We start from the raw sequence: 22675 nt of genomic DNA, 5'->3' as shown, positions 1-22675 counted from the left end.
TCTGGATCAATTAAGAAAACATCAATCGGTTCAGCCGGGGATTGAATCCAGGACCTCACTCTTATTAATACACCGCGCATACCACTGTGCTACGGAGGCCGTCAATATACTCCTACTGTCAATAAGTATTGAGTATACTTACCCATAGGTACTATTAAAGGTACTATTAAACTTTTTTAGTAATAAAAATCGTTGCAAATAAAATTAAACAGATTGGCTGAATACGTTGTGCCAGGAACCTTTATGTAACAGTACCTGCTCGGAAAATGTGCTTTTATGTTGGAAAATTTAACACCTTTTCATAGAAGAACTGGTAAGTACGACGTCGCAAATTCTAGTTGAGTACATGTTAAGCTTTTATTGCCAAGCAGGAGTTGGAACTCGTTATTACCACCTACGGATTCCACGCAAGACTATCCTTAACGTTAAGTATATAAACGTGAGCTTGAATGAAAGTTATGGTTGTCTGGTTATATTTAACAAGGTTAAGTTATTATGAGTTAATTATGTAAAACAATCTCTTCACGGCAATTTTGAAGATAATTTCAGATTTTCGGTGACCTTTTCTATTCGTTATCAACCCATATTCGGCTCACTGCAGAGCTCAAGTCTCCTCTCAGAATGAGAGGGGTTAGGCCAATAGTCCACCACGCAAGCCCAATGCGGATTGGCAGACTTCACACACGCAGAGAATTAAGATAATTCTGTGGTATGCAGGTTTCCTCACGATGTTTTCCTTCACCGATTGAGACACGTGATACTTAATTTCTTAAAATGCACACAACTGCAAAGTTGGAGGTGCATGCCCCGGACCGGATTCAAACCCACACCCTCCGGAATCGGAGGCAGAGGTCATATCCACTGGGCTATCACAGCTCTTTGACCTTTTCTATACTTACTATAAATCTGTAGAGAGGTCAATTCTGTACATGAAATATATTTCCAAAATAACTATCAGAGTATGATTAGTGATCGATACTGATGCCAAAAAAACAATCAGTAAAATTTTTGTCTGTCTTTCTGTATGTTCGTTATAGAAACAAAAGCGACTCGATGGATTTTAACGAAACTTGGTACAAATATTCTTCATATTCCTGGGCAGGTTATAGTATACTTTTCATCACGCTACGATCAATAGGAGCAGAGCAGTGAAGGAAAATTTTGGGAAAACGGGAGAAGTTACTCCATTTTTCAGATACTTTTCTTTTCATCCCGGAAAAATCGATGGATCCCGCGGGGTTTGTGAAAAACTGAATTTCACGCGGACGGTGTCGCGGGCGCCCGCTAGTACCTAATAAAATTCTTTAAAATAAATTGGTATTGATAATCGCTAGATGTCGTTTATTATTATAGAAATATATTTTAAGTATAGATTTAGCGTAACGTAATTTATGATTACACGGTTTTAGCATTTCTTTTGAAAATACAGATTGACACTGCGATATAAATTATTACGAAGGCAACTTCAACAAAATTTATTGACTGAATGTCTATGAATGTCAATCATCTGTAACGTTTTATGAAAACGTCTCCCTAATTCCATTTAGTTAGTAGGATAATTTATAGACCGAGGATATCAAGCGGGTTGCAGAGAGCCGCTGGATGCTGGCAGCTCGAGACCGTTTTGTTTGGAAGTCCATGCAAGAGGCCTATGTCCAGCAATGGACGTCTATCGGCTGTTAATGAGGACGATGATGGTGAAGTTATATTGAAGAGAAAAAATAATAGATAAAGATCTTTATCTCGTTCTTACTGCAACAGATATTGAGTCTTAACGGCAGATTTGATTGCCGTTTGTTCAAAATAATTTATTACCTGAAAAATAAATTTTCACAAATGAAAAATACAGGCATAATTCTGAAGAGTTATAAATAAAATATTTATACCCTTAATCGAATTCCATGTATATTCATTGTTCAGTAAAATCCCAACTGCAACTTCGCTTTGTAAAACTATCACAGGTAAAAAAGCTCTACAGTTAGCTTTCAGTGTCAAATCCCGTTGTTGGATTCGATTACGAATAAATCGACTCGCAACAGTAAATAAAAGATAGTTCTTTGTTGAAAATAGCGTGATATACGCAGGTAACAATTCCTTTGAAGCTGTTAGTGATATATTTATCGTATAAATATTTTTCTTGAAAGTTATAGAACATTTATAGATTGTGGGTATAAACTACGAACTTTCATTTTAGTATTTAAGCAAGCAATGCCATCTTAGGAGATGCTGCTAGAATATAGCTATTATACTAGCAATCGCCCGCGACTTCTTCCTCGTAAAATTCTGTTTTTCACAAATGCCACCGGTCAAAGCCCTTGGATGATTATCGCGTACAAACAAATACACAGATTGACAAAAAAATTAAAACAGTTTGATCCTGTTTTAATATCGTATACATAACAATACTTGTAAGTACTAAAAAAACACCAACATTATTGTTTTGATATCACAGACAAACACTAGCCTTGTGTTTGTATTTTTTAGATTGTAATTATGTTAATACTGTAACAGTCACGAGTGATGGAACAGTTTTCTAACCCAACCGCTACAAAGTTCCCTTTACCTACCAACCCACCTAAGCGAAAAGCTGAACAATAAAGTAGAGCAATTTATTCATTAAATTAATTTCATTTCCGTTAACAAAAGAATACAAAAGATAAAAGAAATGTAAAAAAAAATACTAAAGTACGCGTTGATAAAATAAAAGTAAAACCGTACAAACGAAAGCTGCAGTGGAAGGCGCAATCTGGTCGGTAAGTAGAAAAGTGAACCCCGAGAGTGAAAACGGGCGGCGGAAAATAGCACAATACACTTCGGTTAAAATCTAATTTAACTCGTAAAGTGGATAATAGTCCATCCCCGCTGGCTTTGAAGTACACTCGGTGATGTTATCTTTAATTGCTTATTGGAATTGAAAAACGTTTAACATCGCATTGTAATGCCTGTGTCGGATATTTATACGTTTTTTGATTTAAAATTGTAAATGGATATAAAAAATTCTTGTTCTATGTTAAAATGTTTGATTTAATTGAAAAATAAACATTTTTTTGTTTAGTACAACTGATACTGAGACCCGTGGCATTAGATGGGGCCCCAAAAACATTGACATGTATTTTTTTCATGTGATGTTTATTTGTGATTTCAGGCTTGGGGGGCCTTCGAGGCATGGGCCCGTGCCTTGCCACTGCTTCAAACGTGTGGGTACGGTGATATTCTGTTACTAGCTGACGCCGCGCGGTTTCACCCGCGTGGTTCCCGTTCCCGTAGGAATACGGGGATAATATATTGCCTTCCTTGATAAATGGACTATCTAACACAGAAAGAATTTTTCAAATTGGACCAGTAGTTCCTGAGATTAGCGCGTTCAATCAAGCAAACAAACAAAAAAACTCTTCAGCTTTATGATATTAGTATAGATACATCGTCATCATACTTATCAACCCATATTCGGCTCAGTGCTGCGCTCGAATCTCCTCTCAGAATGAGAGGGGTTAGGCTAATAGTCCACCTCGCTGATCCAATTGTACTGTATTGGCAGACTTCACACACGCAGAGAATTAAGAAAATTCTTTGGTATGCAGGCACGATGTTTATACTTCACCGTTTGAGATACGTGATATTTAATTTCCTTAAATGCACACAACTAAAAAGTGGGATGTGCATACCCCGTACCGAATTGAAAATACACCCTCCGGAACCAGAGGCAGAGGTCATATCCACTGGGCTATCACGGCTATGTTATATCTTTTCTGTTATTAACATGCTGTATTTATTAGCATAAAATAGTAGACAAGTAAAGTCATCAAAAATATAAAAGTAAAAAAAGCATATTTCTTCCAAACGAGTTAAAAGAGTCTTACAATAAGCGTAGCGGAGTTTCTTTCAGTTTTTAAAAGTTCGTTGACTTTCTTGAAAGAAACAATCTATTTTCGACCGCGGGCTAAATGAGGACAAAAAATATCGCGTGTTTATTACTACTTCTTCCACGGCGTTAATTACCGAATTCGAATCAATTCTTTGTAATTTACTTGGAAGGTAAATTGTGATTTAACGAAACGCCCTTCAAGAGTTTACAATTGTAAGACGATTTATTCGGATATTTGGCCAAATTTAAAACAACATTTTTGACGTGACAACGTCTTATAATTCAACGCGAGGCGGATGCACACTCGAAAAAAGATGACGTCATGCGTCGTTCCCTCGCTCTAGGGTTGCCAATTTTTTTTTTACAAGAAATAAAGTGTATTCTGTTCTATGAAGATTATTATGCAGCATATTAGAAAAACGAACATTCTTTTGAAAACTGCAACCATTCCATGAGTATTTTCTTATGACGTTGTCACGTTCAACTTTCGTCAGTAAACCGACTATACAGACAACCGTTTTTTTTTTATTTTAATGGATTTAAATAAAAAATGTTACCGTGATTTATTTGTGTACCTAAATCTTCTGTGGGAATGTTGGGATACAAATCCATACTAATATTATAAATGCAAAACTCTGTCTGTCTGATACCTTTTCACAGCTTTACTGTTTAAATGTTTGAGATGAAATTGGGTTCAATGATAAATGGGTTCTATTCCCATAGGCTACTTTTGATCCTGGAAAAGGCCATGGTTCCTGCAATATTTATATCAAAATCGGATATTAACACGCGTCCGCTAGTCAAATACGGTACATAGAGCGCGCGCACTAAAAGTTTGCGCATGGCCAAATTCAAAACTAATCAAAAGTGCCACCATCTTGTCGTCTATCTTTTTCTATCTTTTGGCGGGTAAAAGAGATCACTAACGCTGACAACATAATTGCGCCGCCAGTCGCGCGCAGACATATCTTGCGCGTACTCTACCAGATTTTGAACTATCTATGTGACTTTCACCTACTCGTAGATTCGTTCTGCTGTTCCATCCATTCATCCATTCAAACTTTCTCATTTAAAACATTGTGCTAATCTGTACCTACTATTATTATAAAGGAGAAACATTTGATTGTTTGTCGAATTTAATAAATAGGCTCTGAAACCACTGAACCTACTTGATAAATGCAACCCGCTTGGTGTCCTCGGTCCACCTAGTGGGGGGTCGACCAATACTGCGCTTTCCGGTGCGGGGTCGCCATTCCAGCACCTTGGGACCCCAACATCCATCGACTCTTCGAACTATGTGACCTGCCCATTGCCACTACAGCTTCGCGACTCGCTGAGCTATATCAGTGACTTTGGTTCTTCTGCGGATCTCCTCATTTCTGATTCGATCACGTAGAGAAACCCCAAGCATAGCTCGCTCCATCGCCCGCTGAGTAACTTTGAGCCGTTTTATGAGAGCCACAGTAAAAAAATAGTATGTGTTTATTATTTCTAAGAAGGAAATTACACCGTATTTTATTACCACAACATCGAGGGTCAGCGAACTTGAATTTTAACTGATCAAGATAACATTTTCTTGGTCAGTTAAAGCTCGAAACTAAACAAGATACATACATCATTATTTTTTTTTCTCTCATTTATTTATTTGTCCTTTTTTTAATTTTTACCAATGGTAACAATACAAAATACTATTATAAAAAAGAAATCAACCCTCCCGCTGCGGGACATTTGAGTGCCCAAGCAACTGGTGGTCAGGCTCCAGAGTGAGGAACCTCCTCACAATACGCGCCGTCTCAAGAATCTCAGCCTTCTGTATCCGACCCTTGATCCAGCAGTTAAGCGAAAGCTTCTTAAGGTGTTGGTCGAAGCTTTTCGCTATAAGACCATTGACTGAAACAACTATCGGAACAATAATAGTTGACTTAACATTCCACATGGCTGTAATCTCGTGAGCAAGGTCCAAGTATTTATTATTATTAATAATTACTTTTATCACATAACTAGCGGATGCCTACGACTTCATCCACATGTAACTCTTTATACTACATAAACATTAGCACTAGTTTCTGCCAATATGTTAAACAACATTGTTGTTCTATTTCGCAATCCGTTGAACATGAATGAAATTGGCAATAGCTGGTTTAACTGAAGTATAACTTGTAAATACGATGTTATGCAAATAGTTTTGGTTACTGTGTACAAATTACTGAATTTCAAATAGTAAAATCTACATTAGTGTTGCGAATAGACTAATGGAAACTGTAATAGAACTTTAAATATGTATGAAGTCGCATATATCTATGAATTAATTTACTTTACAACTTTAAAATAAACACTAACGACAGTTTTCATAAATGTATTAAAAGCATGAGTGGTATTTCATTATCATTATTAACCAATATTCGGCTCACTGCTTAGCACGAATCTCCTCTCAGAATGAGAGGGGTTAATCCTTAGTCCATCACGCTGGCCCAATGCGGATTGGCAGACGCATAGAGAATTAAGAAAATTTTCAGGTACGCATATTTCCTCAAGATGTTTTCCTTCATCGTTTGAGACCCTTAATATTTAATTTATTAAAATGCACTGATTTTTTTTCAATAAATCAATAAAGACTTAAATAGGCACACCGTTGCTTACAGTAGTACTTTTCCCAAACGATTTCTGTTACAAAAAACTGCCTTAGCCTAAACTGCCCAGCGATTAGTCTCCGTGGTTTTGAACCCTGAAGTGTTGGGTTCAAGTCCTGGGTCGACCTGTGAAATACAGAGCTCTTCTTTTTCCTAAGAATCAGTTAAAAATTTCAGCCCAGTGTGGAAGTAGATGCAGCACAGCCCCGTACCTCAGAGAGCACGTGAAGCCATCGGTCCCGTTCATTATTTTGCAATGCGGATTAGCTCCATACTTATCCAAAATCATAAACTCCATATTTAATTTAAAAGCTATAACCCGACTACGTAAAAAGGGTTCTAAAAAGAAAGAATCGAGAAAATATTTCAGATCGAAATGGAGAAATGCATAGGTACAAAAATGGTCATGGTAGAGCCGTGGTGTAGTTACAGTTTTAAACTTTATTTTTAACCCCCGTCGCAAAAAGAGGGGTGTTATAAGTTTGACGTGTCTGTCTGTCTGTGGCACCATACTCATAGCTCCCGAACGGATGAAGCGATTTAAATTTAGTTTTTTTTTATTAAAGGTGACTTACGTGCGAGAGTGTTCTTAGACATGTTTCATAAAAATTGGTTGAGCAGTTTAAAAGTTTTTTTTTATTGAGAAAGAATACAATAAGGAACTTAAGCTAACTTATCCTATTAACTATACAAATCATACCAACGTGAAATGGTATAATTACCTTTTCTTTTGGCTTCGTCGCAGTCGGGTAAAAATAGGCTGCTAATAATGACAATCTTATGCTATACTGAACTATTAGTAACACCTTTATGCTAAAAATAACCGAACGGTAGGTGGATGCGCATAACTTTGCCTGAAACAACAACAAAGTACAAGAAGCCTCATTTCCCCGTACATGGTTTTGTCTTTAGGATTAGGTAAAGTAGCGTAGGCGTTAATGACAACTAAACGTTATCTTGGCACCTCTATATTTATAGTTAGAGAGCTCAACCTTGAAACTACTTTGGCATTATATTTTGACGTGACAACGTCTTATAATTCGATGGAGCCGGCTGCACACTCGAAAAAGATGACGTCATGCGTCGTTCCCTCACAATGTATACACTTTATTTTTTAACAAGATAATACTTTATTTTTTACAAAAAATAAAGTATATTCTGGTCTCTGAAAATTATTAAACAGTATTTTAGAAAATGAATATTTTGTTTTGAAAAATGCAACATTCCATCAGTATTTTCTCATGAAGTTGTCACGTTTAACTATCGTCAGTAAACCGAATTTACAGACAACCGATTTTTTTAATTTCTATTTATTATAATAGTGGTGTTCTACTACACAGATTTTTAGCTTCATTGTACCCTATTAATTATCTGCCTTGAGCTCTTCGGGCCAGGATAGACGCAGAGAATCTAGAAAAACGCAAAGTATAGCCACTAGCAAAAGGGAAAAAAGGCCGCTTCAGCCCGATGCGATGGTCTACTTAAAATAGAATACTTCACTCCTCGGTCTACGATGCTCTCCAGGTAAGTGAAGGATGTGGAAGGTGGCGTAATATTTGAAGAAAAAAGTCACGGATGGAGGTGGTCACGACGACCCTCATACGTAAGTAATAATCTATACTAATATTATAAAGCTGACGAGTTTGTTTGTTTGATTGAAGGCACTAATCCCAGGATTTACTGGTCCGATTTGAAAAATTCTTTCAGTGTTAGATAGCCCGCTTATCGAGGAAGGCTATAGGCTATATATTATCCCGTATTCTTACGGAAACGGGAACCACGCGGGTGAAACCGCGCGGCGTCAGCTAGTTATAAATATAATAATCTATTAAAATATTTGTTATTAAATAATGATATAATTAATATAAAAACAATAAAAAAATATTAATACTTGTGTATCTATACCTCTGTTTGATCTACTTTAAATATAATAAATAAAATAAAAATCCTCATTTGATTATGGCCATGCGATACTAGTTATAGTTAGTAAATTATTTACAATATAATATCCGTCACGGATGACCTTTCAATTCCATTCACGAGCTTTATTACCTTAAAACTATTACTTCCAAGTAACTAATTATATTATATATATCGATGTTGCCACCAGCTCTTAATCTATTAAAGGCTATGCAAAGTTATGAGCTACAAGTTTAAATGTCACCCTCGTTAAGCAAAGGCTGTTTTGGTTCAAATAAATACAAAAGCAAATACGACGTACTAACTTCTCGTCTCAGAAAACATGCAGAGGAGTTTAACTACGTGCTGCACCATCAGAGACCTCTAAATGGGGAAGTTAATTACACTGCTTTGTATAATAATAGGATTTCATCTCTCTAGTGTAGCTCATCATTATCAATCCATATTCGGATCGATGCTGAGCTCGAGTCTCTTCTAAGAATGAGAGGGGTTAGGCCAATAGTCCGCCACGCTGGCCCAATGCGGTTTGGCAGACTACACACACGCTCTCTGGTGTGCAGGTTTCCTCACGATGTTTTCCTTCACCTTATTCTCTCTTCACCGTCTGTGTTTAACTTATGGGCCTGTTAATACACCAGCAACGACTGACCGGTACATAAACAGTTCCGTGCACTTTATATTATGTAGTACAAAAATGGATTGTCTGACCTAGGAATTTATTACGAATCTATATTGGAGGAGGAATTTTCCAATTTGTACACATTGTTAACACCATATGCATGCCACACAGCAAAGATTCCCCAGACAAGTTCTGTTACAAAAGAAGAGCTCTTTTGTAAAGCCGGATTTATATTTGTCTGACGTGTCGTGTCGTGACACATACATTTTATATGGCAACATTTACACTTAAGTGTTTTTTTTTATCTTGGATAGGCTTGCGCTTGACTACAATCATGCCTGATGGTGAGCAATGATGAGGTCTAGGATGAAACGCGCTTGCCTAGAAGATGCCTATTCACTCTTGCCTTGAAGGTGCACAAATTGTAGGTGTCAGGAAACAAACGCCGGAAGGGCATTCCACATCTTAGCCGTTCTAATTAGAAATGTTGATACCGATTCTGTTCTGATGCGTCACGACAACACGTCAGACAAATATAAATCCGACTTATAAGAACTACTGATAATATTTCGTAACAAATGCGAAAAGTGACAGAAGAAAAGCTGATGACGCCTTTCAGAAAATAGAAGCAATATGTTCATATGCGTATTTAGTACGTCAAAGCTAAAGTACTACTGACAAATAAAAATACGTGTGGTGGCTTATTTGACTCGTCATGACGTCTAGAAAAATGTGCAAAATGTTCACATAAACAATTGCAAAAGTTATAAGCAAATAAAATATTTTTTAAAATAAGGTTCTACATTAATGGAAATTACTCCAAAATTATTTGTGTTAGACTCCTAGTTTTGGAATAATTTTCATTACTTTGAGCCATTTTCTCTGTCGTGGCTAAAAGTATATGACACTGTAAACTTCGTCTGTATAATTTTTATAATGATATTTATGTAGGTAGGTACTCTGGAATAATACTAAAGAACAACCCCATTAGAAATGTAATGAAAAATGATGCTTCCCTTTTATATATTTCATTGTAACCGCTGATATAAAACTTTTACAGCGGGACCGTAAGTTCTTTGAGCAAATAAACACATAAACCTTGTCTATTTTTGAAACGCTCGCAATAGAAACTAAAGCTAACGGTCAACAAACCGAAGTAATAGAACTTACTATCTATAACTATCTAATGATGCGTTTGTTGTTTTATTAATACACTATCTATTTACCATACTTCCTGGGGAAGATAGGAATTTAATATACCTACTACATTTCTTTGTACATTGCTGAAGTTGCAATGGGCAGGCCACATAGTTCGAAGAGCCGACGGACGTTGGGGTCACAAGGTGCTGGAAAGGCGACTCTGCAGCGATGGACAGAGGACATCAAGCGAGTTACAGGGAGCCACTGGATATTGGCGGCTCGAGATGCTTGGGAATCCATGCAAAAAGCCTTTGTTTTATGATAATTTTAGTGCCCAGAAATCTAACAGTGTTTAAAACTAGCTGTAAACTTATTTAGTCTAAGACAAAAGCCTCTGATGACCAGAACTTTGCGATTTTATAAAAGCTGAAAGTTTGACTTGCGATGCTACCATCCACCATGGGTGTAGAAGAGTTTATACGTGCCGTGATAGTCCAGTGGATATGACCTCTGCTTTCGATTCCGGAAGGTGCATTTTCGAATTTGGTCCGGGGCATGCACCTTTATCTTTTCAGTTATGTGCATTTCAAGAAATTAAATATTACGTGTCTCAAACGGTGAAGGAAAAATAGTACTGGAGCGATTTGAAAATTCTTTCTGTTTTAGATAGCTTCGAGGAAGGCTATATATATTATCCCTTTATTCCTACGGGAACGGGAACCACGCAGGCGTCAGTTAGTATGTAATATGCAGTAACACTAGGTACTAGTATTTCGCGTTGTGCTGCATTTCACTACAAACCAAGCCCTTCCTTCCCCTTATATTACTATCCCCAAAAGTAAGCAAAGCGGTAGTATTCATCAGACAAGCTCAGTTACAAATACCTTTATTTCTACTATTTTTACTATTTATAAAAACAATTGTAACATGCAACATAAAAATATATAGATCATGACGAAACGGAGAAAACTGTACATTTTATTGTCATGACTACTTAATGATAGCCATTACATACATTGAAACAAAAGAATTCTACTTCCTTATTGTCTTATAATAAAACTTACCAGTGTTTCATTTATTATTCAACTTATGTTGAGCTGCTACTCGTAATTAGTATGTAATATATATTGTGTAGGTACTTTCACATTCTTACATACTTAATATGTATGTAGTGACTTCACTACTTACATTATAAATCTACACATCTGTGTGATTATTTGAAAATCTTTTCTCTGGAAAAGATTTTCAAATAATATACATTACAATCGTATTCGATTGTTAAACATGATGATGGCATCAATGGCGAAAGAATAAATAAAAAAAATACATATTTCATTTGTCTATCAATTTTGAATAATAATGGTCTATCTTAGTCGCGTAAGCGTAAGAAAAATCTCTCCCGGGATTTAGACAATTTCTCTCTTAATATTCAATGCTTCCCTCATTATCAAAGTGTTTTTAGAGTTCCCCACTTTAAAAGAAATACAGAAACCCCTATATAACTACTTTGTAGTCAGTCTGTCGGTCTTTCACACTATTTTTCTCACAAACGCGTGGAGATATCAAGTTGCTATTAACACTACTTAACTCACATTCTTCGTATAATCAACAGTTCAATGTATTAAAAAGATACTTTTAACAGGTTCAAATCTCTCCCAAAAACAAGTTTTCTTATTCTCTACAAGTTAACCATTGACTACAATCTCACCTCATGTTAGTTATGATGCAATTTAAGATGGAAGCGGGCTAGCTTGTAGGATGAAAATTTTCGACACACATTTCTACACGACATCGTATCGGAACGCTATCTAAATCGCTTGGCGGTACGTTTTTGCCGGTAGGTTGGTAACTAGCTACAGCCGAAGCCTCTCTCCAGCCAGAACTGAACCAATTAAGAAAACCTTAATCGGCCCGACCGGGGATCGAACTCAGGACCTCCGTCTTGTAAATCCATCGCGCACATCACTGCGCCATACCCGGCCGTCGTAGGCCGTAGGCCGTCATACCCGGAGGAGGACAAATCAGATTATTTAGGGACTTCTCCACTAAAAACCGCTCAATGGCTTTTTATAGAACTCCTTTATTTATTATATTTAAATAATGTGAATTCCGTATACAACAATTAATTAACATCTAATTTAAATACATAACAATATTCATGGGGTGGCTAGTGCCTGGTTGTAAGAAGTAAAGTATTGTAGCGGTTACTGATTTAAACAAAAACTTTAGTGATTTTCCCCAGTTTATATTTTCAAATTTGTACGGAACCCTGGGTGCATGATCCGACTCGCACCTGGCCTGCTTTTTATATTCACTATATTAATTAAATATTTCTACGGCATGTCTTACTAACAACTTATTACCTCTCAGACGGTTGCAAATTAATTTGAGCAAAATTTTACACCCAATTCAGCGTGGCTGTGACGGCCCGCGTCTTGCTTAATAAGTAACAAAGTGTTTTCATAAAACACTAAGATGTTTTTTTCCGTTTGATAAAAAACCGGCTTCGTAATTGTATCATAATTGTATCCGTATTATTTTGTCCGGCGTGTAATAAGATGTTTTAGGTTTGTAAATAAATAAAATAGGCCGTTAAATTATACATAATTAGAAACTAGATTTCCTCAACTACACTCGTAAATCTGAGCTGCTAGGCTATTCTGTGACGATATTTTTATAACTCGCAAGTACGAGTTTCAAATTCACCTATATCTCTCTCTGTTTAACACGATACTATAGAAGGAGAAAGATAGCGGTGAATTCGAAACTCGCACTTGCGAGTTATACAAAACATCGATAGAGAATAGACGTGCTGGAGGATGAAATGTTTTGAATTGAAAATTAAATAAATATTAAGCAGATTCCTACTATATTTACATTTTCGCACCGGAAGGCGCAATGTTAATCGATCTCCGGGTTGTTGTGTTGTGTGTGTTGACGCTGAATTCTGACTCGACTCCCTGTTGTTTGAAAGTCGTTACAATAGGCCTATGTCTAGCCAACGTCCATTGGCATTGATAATGATGATGATGATGATGATGATGATGTTGAATGATGATGATGATGATGATGATGATGATGATGATGATGATGATGATGATGATGATGATGATGATGATGAAGATAATGATGATGGTGATGATGATGTTGGTGATGATGATGATGATGATGATGATGATGATGATGATGATGATTATGATTCGGTTCATGAGTTCTTGAATTCGAGTCCTGGGTCGAGATATGGAAATACGGGGCATTTCTTTCTACAAAGAAATTTGCAGTGAAAATTCTCAATCCGGAGATGCTGGTTGTTAAATCCCAGGACAGGAAAGAGCACTTTATTATGGTAGGGCTTGAATTAATACATCACCGGTTTGGCACTGCTAACTATTTATTATAGCAGTGCCAATCAACAAGTCAACTACTAGATAACTAAATAACTTAGCTACTGGATAACTAAATGAGACAGGCTCTTGGGTAAACAACCAGTCGTACCAGTTGTTCTATTTTTTGTAATATTGTTTAAGTAATCATTTGGAAATGAATAATACATCTAATAGTCAAGTAACTGTATTGTGTAATTTTTAAGGGTTTTTCTTTCTACAAAGAAATTTGCAGTGAAAATTCTAAATCCGGATATGCTGGTTGTACCTTCTGTGACGTTTCTAAAAAAATCACAGGACAGGAAAGAGCAGTTTATTATGGTAGGGCTGAATTAATACATCACCGGTTTGGCACTGCCAACTATTTAGTTATAGCAGTGCATATCAACAAGTCAACTACTAGATAACTAAATAACTTGGCTACTGGATAACTAAATAAGACAGGCTCTTGGGTAAACAACCAGTCGTACCAGTTGTTCTATTTTTTGTAATACTGTTTAAGTAATCATTTATTTGGAAATGAATAATACATCTAATAATCAAGTAACTGTATTGTGTAATGTGATCTCCGTCAATCTGAAAGGAGCCAAGGCTAAGGCTAACCGTGTCGGGGCACTTGTTTTTACTAAGTCTGCATATATTATGATTCATTTATACTAATATTACAAATTCAAAAGTAAGTCTGTCTGTCTGTCACCGTTTCACGGCTTAACCGCTGAACCGATTTGAACGAAATGTGGAATAGAGATAAAGTGTAGGTACCTTGGAGCAGAACATCGGCTACTTTTTTCCCGGAAAAAAACAGATTTTACGCGAACGAAGTTGCGGGCGTCCGCTAGTTTTGGAATAAAACAAAACAAGCGATTGACCCACTACAGGGTCATGAATGACATTTGCTATCGACAGGTCTCGTGATCAAAATCTGTCATTCCCATACATTTTTCTAGTTTTCGAAGCGTTAGCGATCGTAGAAAGAGAATCGACGTGCCACCTGGCTATGGGGGTTGTTCGCCTATTGTATAGAATAAGTGATAAGAAGCTTAGACCCGCCACGGTGATTCATTGCAATTCGGTGAACTCAGTCCTTAGGGTGATGTTAATGTTTGTTCCTTGTAATGATCACAACGATCGACAACTTTACGTGCTCTTCGAGACACGCGGGTGTCGCATCACTACCAACTTCCCAACACTTGGCTAAATTTCATTGAAGAACATAGCCTGACTAAGGGACGTCATGATCTGAAACTAAACGAACTAACCACTAAAACAACAAATAAACTAAACTAAACAAACTGCTATTCATGAATAATTTAATAAGTTGAAATAATTGTCACAGTTTTAATTAACACTAAAAGTTCGTACGATAAAATGTAGAGTAGTATGACGTAACAATACCAATGGAGCAGCTCGCGTCGGCGTGTTGCGAAAGTGTGACGTAAATAAGAGCAAGCCGTTTGTTTTCGCGGTCAGTAGCGCCGTGACAGACAAAATGTCCCTAATTGTAGGAAATGGTAAACACATTCGTTTTTATTGTTTTTCATAAATTACATTTAGCGATTTCGTCGCTCCAAAATAACGAAAGTGCCGTATGAGTGAATTTATTACAATACTTAGGTGCTGTAATGGGAACTGGGGACACTCGACCAAGTTTTGCCTAACCTATGTTATTTTGTGTAACGGAACATTGGCTTGGAAAGGTCAAAACTCATTATTACGTCTCGGACACGCAACGAAAACGCCTCACTCTCGCGCTCATCTCGCCGATCGCTCCACAGCAATGGGCCTACGTCATTTCGGATGTTATATTTGGTATGTATTTGAGGCAGAAAACGTGCTCCAGGAAGACAGCGACGGAAGTGGATAGATAATGTCAAAGAGTGGACAAAGTTGACATACACACAGCTTAAAAATATTGCAAAAGGGAAATTAAAAGCTTGTTCAGTACCACTTGCTACCCCAACACAGAACTAGAGACTGTCTGGGGAGCAATAGGATTTTTTTTTCGTAAAAAATATCAGTGACAGAAACATGCCAGTTACTTTATTTATATGGTATTTGATAGATTTTCTTTATGTAAAAGAACAATACTTAGCAAGGCATATATATGCATAGAACACGCCCTACTTACGTACCTCCGAGTGCAATGCGCCACTCAACCTGAGGGCTATTTCCATCAGTAACCACACCCTTCAGGTAGGACGACAGCGGTATTGCTTGGAGGTAGAAATGCACAATGCCCCCGATCAACTATATTTACATATTCTGTAGTTTTATCATTTAATTTAAGTTTTCTGGCAAAAATAAAAAAACACGCGTGGACATATAACTAAGTAACAAACACATTATGGGAATAGTCCTTTAATGTAAAAAGGCAAATAAAATGCAACTATCTCGTTCAAAGAGTGTGCATACGTTATAAATGCATTAACTTCATCAAGGTTACAAAATTAAAATTTACGAGTCGTTTTATTTCACTAAAATATTCTGTGAGAGGCCATTGTCTTTAACGATCCATTTGAATGTCACTAGCGTAACAGTGTTTCACATACGCGTGAATTGTAACAAAGTCGAAACACGCAATTAATTAAATTAAACACAGATTACAACATAATTTTACAATAGGAACCACCATGAAAAATATTTTTTTTATTTTAACACCACAGATATGCATCACAATCCTTATAATAGAATATTATGGCAACTATTAATTTGTAAATACTCGTTGACGTGGAATGATTTCAGGTGTAACTCAAATTCATTAGCCAATCATTATTGTTTTGTTTTGGGCCGACGTGTTTCGTGCCAGTCATGCCGAGGCCAAAAGGGGGACTGGCGCTCGTCCTTAAGTAATAAAGACCACGGGTCGAGGCCGAGGAACCGTATCCAACGACGGCATAATTTTTGCCTTTGCATGCATTCGCCTCAAATTCCTGCCAACTTTGACACTGGATGGCAACGAACGATTTAGGTATCCTTATACTCTCTGCGTATATTTGCGCAGCTCGTAAATGACTGCAGGAAGGCATTACGCATCCGGGCTGTTGAGGTCCTCCGCCATTTATATAAAAATCCGAATGGCCTAAAGGCTCGATTACACCTTGCACTAATCTGTTCGAATGCAAAACGTCGACATACTGAGCGTCCATTTTGTCCAGTCTCTGGTCAGCGTACGCAAAAGAGAAACAAGGACCGGCTGGATCGAGGCCAGTTATACGGCCGATCGTGCGGGATCTGTATCTATGGAAGTATTTCCCAGTCCATCCAGCGATGTGTGCTCCTAAACTTATCCCCAGAAGGTGGAAGTCTTCTGCGCTGGCCCCGAAAGTTTCTAAATTAGCCAGCAAGTTGGCGAGCCTCTTGCCCACCAGGCGAGCGTTGTGCACTGACAGGATGTATCGCTGATTCATCATTTCCTCAGCATCCACTAGCAGAACGTTAAACATTTTCTTTTCATTGTAACCTTGAGCTAAATCTAACGACACGGATGATTGCGAATTATCTCTGTACCCGTGAATAATAATTTTCGTTTGTTTTGTGATGTCAAACATGCCGGGCTGTGTCAGCGTCTGGAAGCTTTTATCGATGGAAAATGTTTTTACACCCGTGTCATTCAGATAAATAACTTTCATAGTTTTTAAAATTGCATTTTGGCTGTTCATCGAATTGAACTGAAGGTCCATAATAGCTCGACCTGCGAATGTAAATTGAAATTTGCATTACTTACATAAATGATTGTAATTATGTTAATGTGAAGGTCGAGGTCAACCACTCACAAGCACCGGACAGTGTCGCGTAAAGATTCTCGGCAAAACTTAAATTCGATTGATCACTTTGTGCCGCGACTTGAACTTCGATCGTAGAGATGATCGCGATTATGATCGGCGGTATAACCGTATGGAGGTTCATGGCAAGCCCTCCGCACTAACACGGTCACTGTGTCACTGTCTGTACAGAGAGAAAGGTCTGGCTGATACTGCACCGACCGCTACAGTGGTTATAGATTGGGAGGGGATTACTCAGTACACTGGCGATTAATTGTCCGTTGCACATTCGCTCCACGAAGGCCGCTCTTAAAACGTACGTCCATTAACATATTATATACGTAAGTAAAACAATAATAATCTATATTCCATACTAAATATATAAAATCGAAAGATCACTCTTCACAGAATATCAAAAATAGTTTGACGTACAATGATTTTTTTGTAAAGTTGACAAGTTAGCTCTTGACCACAATCTTACCTGATGATGCAATCTAAGATGAAAGCTGGTTAACTTGTTAGGAGGAAGATAAAAATCCACACCCCTTTCGGTATATACACGACATCGTACCGGAACGCTAAATCGCTTGGCGGAACGTCTTTTGTCGGTAGGGTGGTAACTAGCCCCGGGTGAAGCCTCCCACCAGCTAAATTAGATGAAATTTGGCTGAGAGATCGTCCATAGTAAAAAGACGTCCGCTATGAACAGATTTTGCGACAGGTCCTTAAGGTGTTCTAAGGGCAGACGAAGTCGCGGGCCCTCGCTACTTTAATACTCGTAAATATATAAATTTCATGTCACGCTATTTGTGGTTACACTCCTTCAAAACGTCTCGATGGATTTTTGTATATATTTAAGTAGACATAAAATAGATAGTAATAATATGTATCGCCCTCCTTCTCCTAAAATCTCCACCAGGTTTTTAACGTCATTCCACAATATAAGAAAATAATATGGAAGAAAAACGTTCGCCCGGTCAGCTAGTAATTAATAATAATTTGTTAAATGATCGTGCAAATCTTGTAGGTCAATTAATTATAATATACATTATACATACTCTTATAAACTTCTAAAAGTACCTTTATCTATATAAATGTATAATTTCAAGTTTGACTGAGTGACAGATATTGTATAGCTTCCTCCGTAAGCTCTGAGAAAATTTTCCTTAATTACCTTATTTTCCTTAAGATAATTAGAATTTTCTTTCCAAGTAATTATTAGAAAAAATTAGTTACACCAAGACAATTACCAACATAAATTATATATTTTATTACTAAATAAAGAAAACCTTAAAATGGTAACGGGCAATTTTTCAAGATTTATTAAACAATCGATTGGTCTATCTTTTTATTTCCATTTTGCCTGGAATTCAAAATATTTTGACGTGTTAATCCTCTTGATACAATCGTAGGCATCGACTATGTTTACATAAAATTGCCAGCCAGTGAATTTTATTCCTAACTCTCATGTGTGGTGTTGCAAAAAACTGTACCAGTTATTTTTACAAGCGGGAAAAGCGCGAACCGAGATTTAAAGCAAAATGGAGTAAAACTAAACTCAAACAAATTTGAAATGTGCAATATATACACTGGCTTTCATACGCCCTCGTGGTGTAGGTAATTTTTATTCGTGAAAGAGTAAAGTGCAAAGATTTTTAGATTACAAAATATCTCTTGTATTTAAACAAGAAGATTAAGCTTAACTTAACTTTCACAATATACTTTTTTACATTTAACTTGATTCTCACAATATACTTTAGCTACGCATTTAGCACAGCTAAAGTATATTATGAGAAATAAGTTAAATGCATTATTTAATTTATGGCGTTATCGATACATAACGATATTTTCATGGGATAGTTTCCAATTCATGGGGTATTTTCTGTCCCAGAAAAAACCACGGTTCCCGCGGGATTTGTGAAAAACTAAATTTCACGTGGACGAAGTTGCAGGCGTTTGCTAGTCTGTACTTATAATCTACACTGTAACAGGTCTAACATTAAGTACATTGAAGACATTTTGAAAATTTTAGTTGGAAGGAATTTCTTAATAGATAAGCCAAAAATATTTCTTTATTTATTTTTTGTCTGTCTGTCTGTTCAAAAGACATTAATTTAAATGAAACTTGACACGATCTGAGACCATAATATGTAAAAGGTTATAGAATACTTTTTGTCGCAAAAGTTAATCAGAAGGGGGTGAAACAGGGGATGAAAGTTTGTTTGGGAAATCCTTCATTTTCAAGTTTGTAATTGATTTATAAAAATTGGTATGTGTACTACTAAAAGTACTAAAAATGTTGTAATTTAATATTTTTCGAAATTTTACCCCTAATAGGTTAAAAATTGTTCATCGATTTTCACGCGGGCGACCGCTAGTTGTTAAAAAAAATACTAGTATTCAAACATCATTATATTATGTATATAATAGTGCCTCCTGCAAGCTTCAGAGAGCACGTTAAACCACATCATCCTGGTTATTATCACGACCCGAACATCTCGTTACCATGATCGTTATCTATCCTAAGTAGGTACCTATCCGCCGAGATTTAGATATACCACAGAGCTGGCCAACCAGCAATTACTACCTAACTAAAGTAGTAAATTAAAAAAATGCCAAAGATTTTCTACTATGAGATATGTTACGTGCCTACAAAATCACCGCAAAAAGTGATCCGAATTTAACTACTCCACTGAGCGCACACATGTACAATTTTGTGTTTACTTACATGATATACTTATGTGTTTATCGTTTTTTTTAATTCCTGAACACACAAGTCAACATTAGACAATATTTAGGTATTATTTGCTTATATAGCTTTCGTTGTTTACAGTACGACTACATGAAATTAAGGCAATTAGCCTTTTTCCCGCCTCAGTTTCGACTCGCTAGTGACACGTCTATAGTATAAAATCTTTGCATTAAAGTGCGAGTTAAAATTAATGCTTAATATTCTTCAAGGGATTGCATGAATCTATAAATGGTACTGGCTACTGCACACTATACATAGTGCCTTCATTTATAACCTAAACTTTATTAAGACTGCTTGACAAAAGTCAGAATCCCTTGTTATTTTCTACCTACCAAAAAAGTTGCTTTAAATCTTTTTTGTCTAGACAAAACTTAAGTAGTTTCGATTTATTAGAAAAATATGCTTCTTTAACTTAATCATGTTGAGAAACTTCTGACATAGCTCTCTCTATTGTCTCCGTACTCTCTTCTCAACCCAATTTAGTAGAAAAAGAGTTTTTTTACTATTAGAATTTAGTAGTAGATACTAGAGTTTCGTTGTACAGAGAAGTGCTACCACCACGCGTATTTCTGCCGCCAAGCAGCTTTGTTAGGTTCCGATCTGCTGGTCAAGTCACTAATTTGGTCTTTATTATTAACTGTTACTGTGTGATATCTGCGAGTAAGAACCGGATAACATTTTCACATAAAATCTCAATTTCGTATATGTCAACTAGCATAGTCAAAGATAGTGAATAAGCCTTCAGATGTTGTCAGTCGGTCTTAAGCTGAACGTCCACCGCCGGTTAAACTAAGTTAGTTTAGCTTAGCGCGCATAGTTGAGCCACTTTTTAACCGACTTGCAAAAAGGAGGAGGTTCTACGTTCGACTGTATGTATGTTTTTTTTTTTTTATGTATGTCCAGCGATAATTCCGTCATTTGTGGACCGATTTTTCAGTTTTATAGATGTGCGTCCACCGCAAACTATGCCAGCTTAGCTACGTGAAATGCCCCAGCTAAGTGGAACTAACTTAGTTGTGCGACCGATCCGTAACTAACTGAGCTAAACTAAGCGCCTCTCACCCCCTTGTCTTACCCCTCTGACGCCTTTCGATAGTGTTGTTCTAAGCAATATCTTTGGCAATCATTGTAAATAAATCATCAAACTGTTGTCTAAATACACCATAATACATCTTAAAATTTTCGTCGACTAGTTTATTAGACAAAGTGTTAAATTGGCTGCTTGCTTTCCAGGACTGAATGTGTTGACTTGTCCAGTGTCTGTTTCCGTTTTTTCTTCATAAAATAAGCAATAAAAAATCTTCTTCTCCTATGACGATAGTCCTCCTCTAAAGTCTCGTCATTGCTCGTGTCGTCTTCCATATCACGTCCGGTTAACCAGTAGCGTGCATAAGGTTTTCAACTAGCATATGCACTTAAAAGTAAAAATTTAAAAATTCCTTGTCTAACTATGTATTCAGTGGTCCAACATAGATTTGTCCTTCGGGTAGGCATTGCATTTTTGCATCTATGAAGTGCGCGCCACTGCGGTTAACTCAACGTTCTAGCACTAGTTAGCCATCACTAACGTAGTTTTAGCTTATTTAGCTTAGCCTAGTTCACTGAGTTTAGTTTTCATTTAGTTTAGCCGTCGGTGGACGTTCTGCTTTATTCTATTAACTATTTATTTACCAGTTTTTGCCGGTAAATTCTTTATCTCGTCTCACGTATAACGCGATCTGCCTCTGCCCCGTGATCCATTAGGTTCCGGCTTAGTGCGTTAATAACTATAATAATCTTTTTAACACAAAAATGGAACCGATTTCAAAGGCATATTTCAATCATTTTGATTTTAACACAAAATGACTAACCGATTTTCATGAAAATGAATTAGGACCAATATGAAAGTATACTCTTTCAAACAAAAAAGAATTTTCAAAGTTAGTAAATGACAAAGTTATTTGGCAACAAACATTTAAAAAAAAACTTTACGCATCGAATTGAGAACCTTTTCTTTTTATGAAGCCCCCTAGTGATGCCGCTGAGGACCCATAAGAAGCCTACGGCACTTACACAATCAGAAAAAAAAAATTATGAAGTCCGTTATAAAGAAAGTAAGACCATATTATATCGTAGCCATAAGTTATCAGTCTGTCCTAAGACAAATACATAAACCTTCTGTTACACACACAGCCAAAAATCAAAAGTATCGATTCGGGCAAATAAATGAATGAAATGTGACTCACTTGAGCAACTTTACTAGATGACGCACCATGCTCTCTATAAGTAGCAGTCGTACTCATAGTTAGTATCTCTAATACTTTTTTTTTTTTTTTTTGTTAAAAGAATAGGAGTGGGTACGACAATAGACCAACGGGGCGGGGAACGAACCACCACCCTTCGGTGATGAGTCCGACCACTCTTACCGTTGAGCTATTGAGGCTTCAACTCACTTTGCCAAACTTCAACTAATATAACCTTTCCAACACACCTATATATGAATAAAAAATACAGTTAACAACCAGTTCGTTGTCAGCAAACTGGAATATATAAATAAGCAGACCCAAGACCGTAAACAAGAGCTTTCGACAAAAATAGAAAGTATGTCAATCACGTGAAAATATAC

The 22675-nt window shown here is 36.8% G+C and overlaps 2 protein-coding genes across 2 annotated transcripts in view; both read right to left on the bottom strand.

The window, feature by feature from the left end:
* Positions 1–22675, bottom strand: part of LOC112043087 (ATP synthase subunit O, mitochondrial) — a 385841-nt gene that overhangs the window by 221892 nt on the left and 141274 nt on the right. The window lies entirely within an intron of this gene.
* LOC112043091 (lipase member I) lies at positions 16384–17541 on the bottom strand. Its single transcript, XM_024078358.2, is given in 3 exon segments — positions 16384–16583; positions 16585–17248; positions 17331–17541. Coding segments are annotated over 3 exon segments (849 nt in total). The 5' UTR covers positions 17464–17541; the 3' UTR covers positions 16384–16531.

Source organism: Bicyclus anynana, chromosome 13 (genome assembly GCF_947172395.1).
Source record: "Bicyclus anynana chromosome 13, ilBicAnyn1.1, whole genome shotgun sequence".
NCBI classification, from domain to species: Eukaryota; Metazoa; Arthropoda; class Insecta; order Lepidoptera; family Nymphalidae; genus Bicyclus; species Bicyclus anynana.
This window is presented reverse-complemented; position numbering and strand designations above follow the sequence as displayed.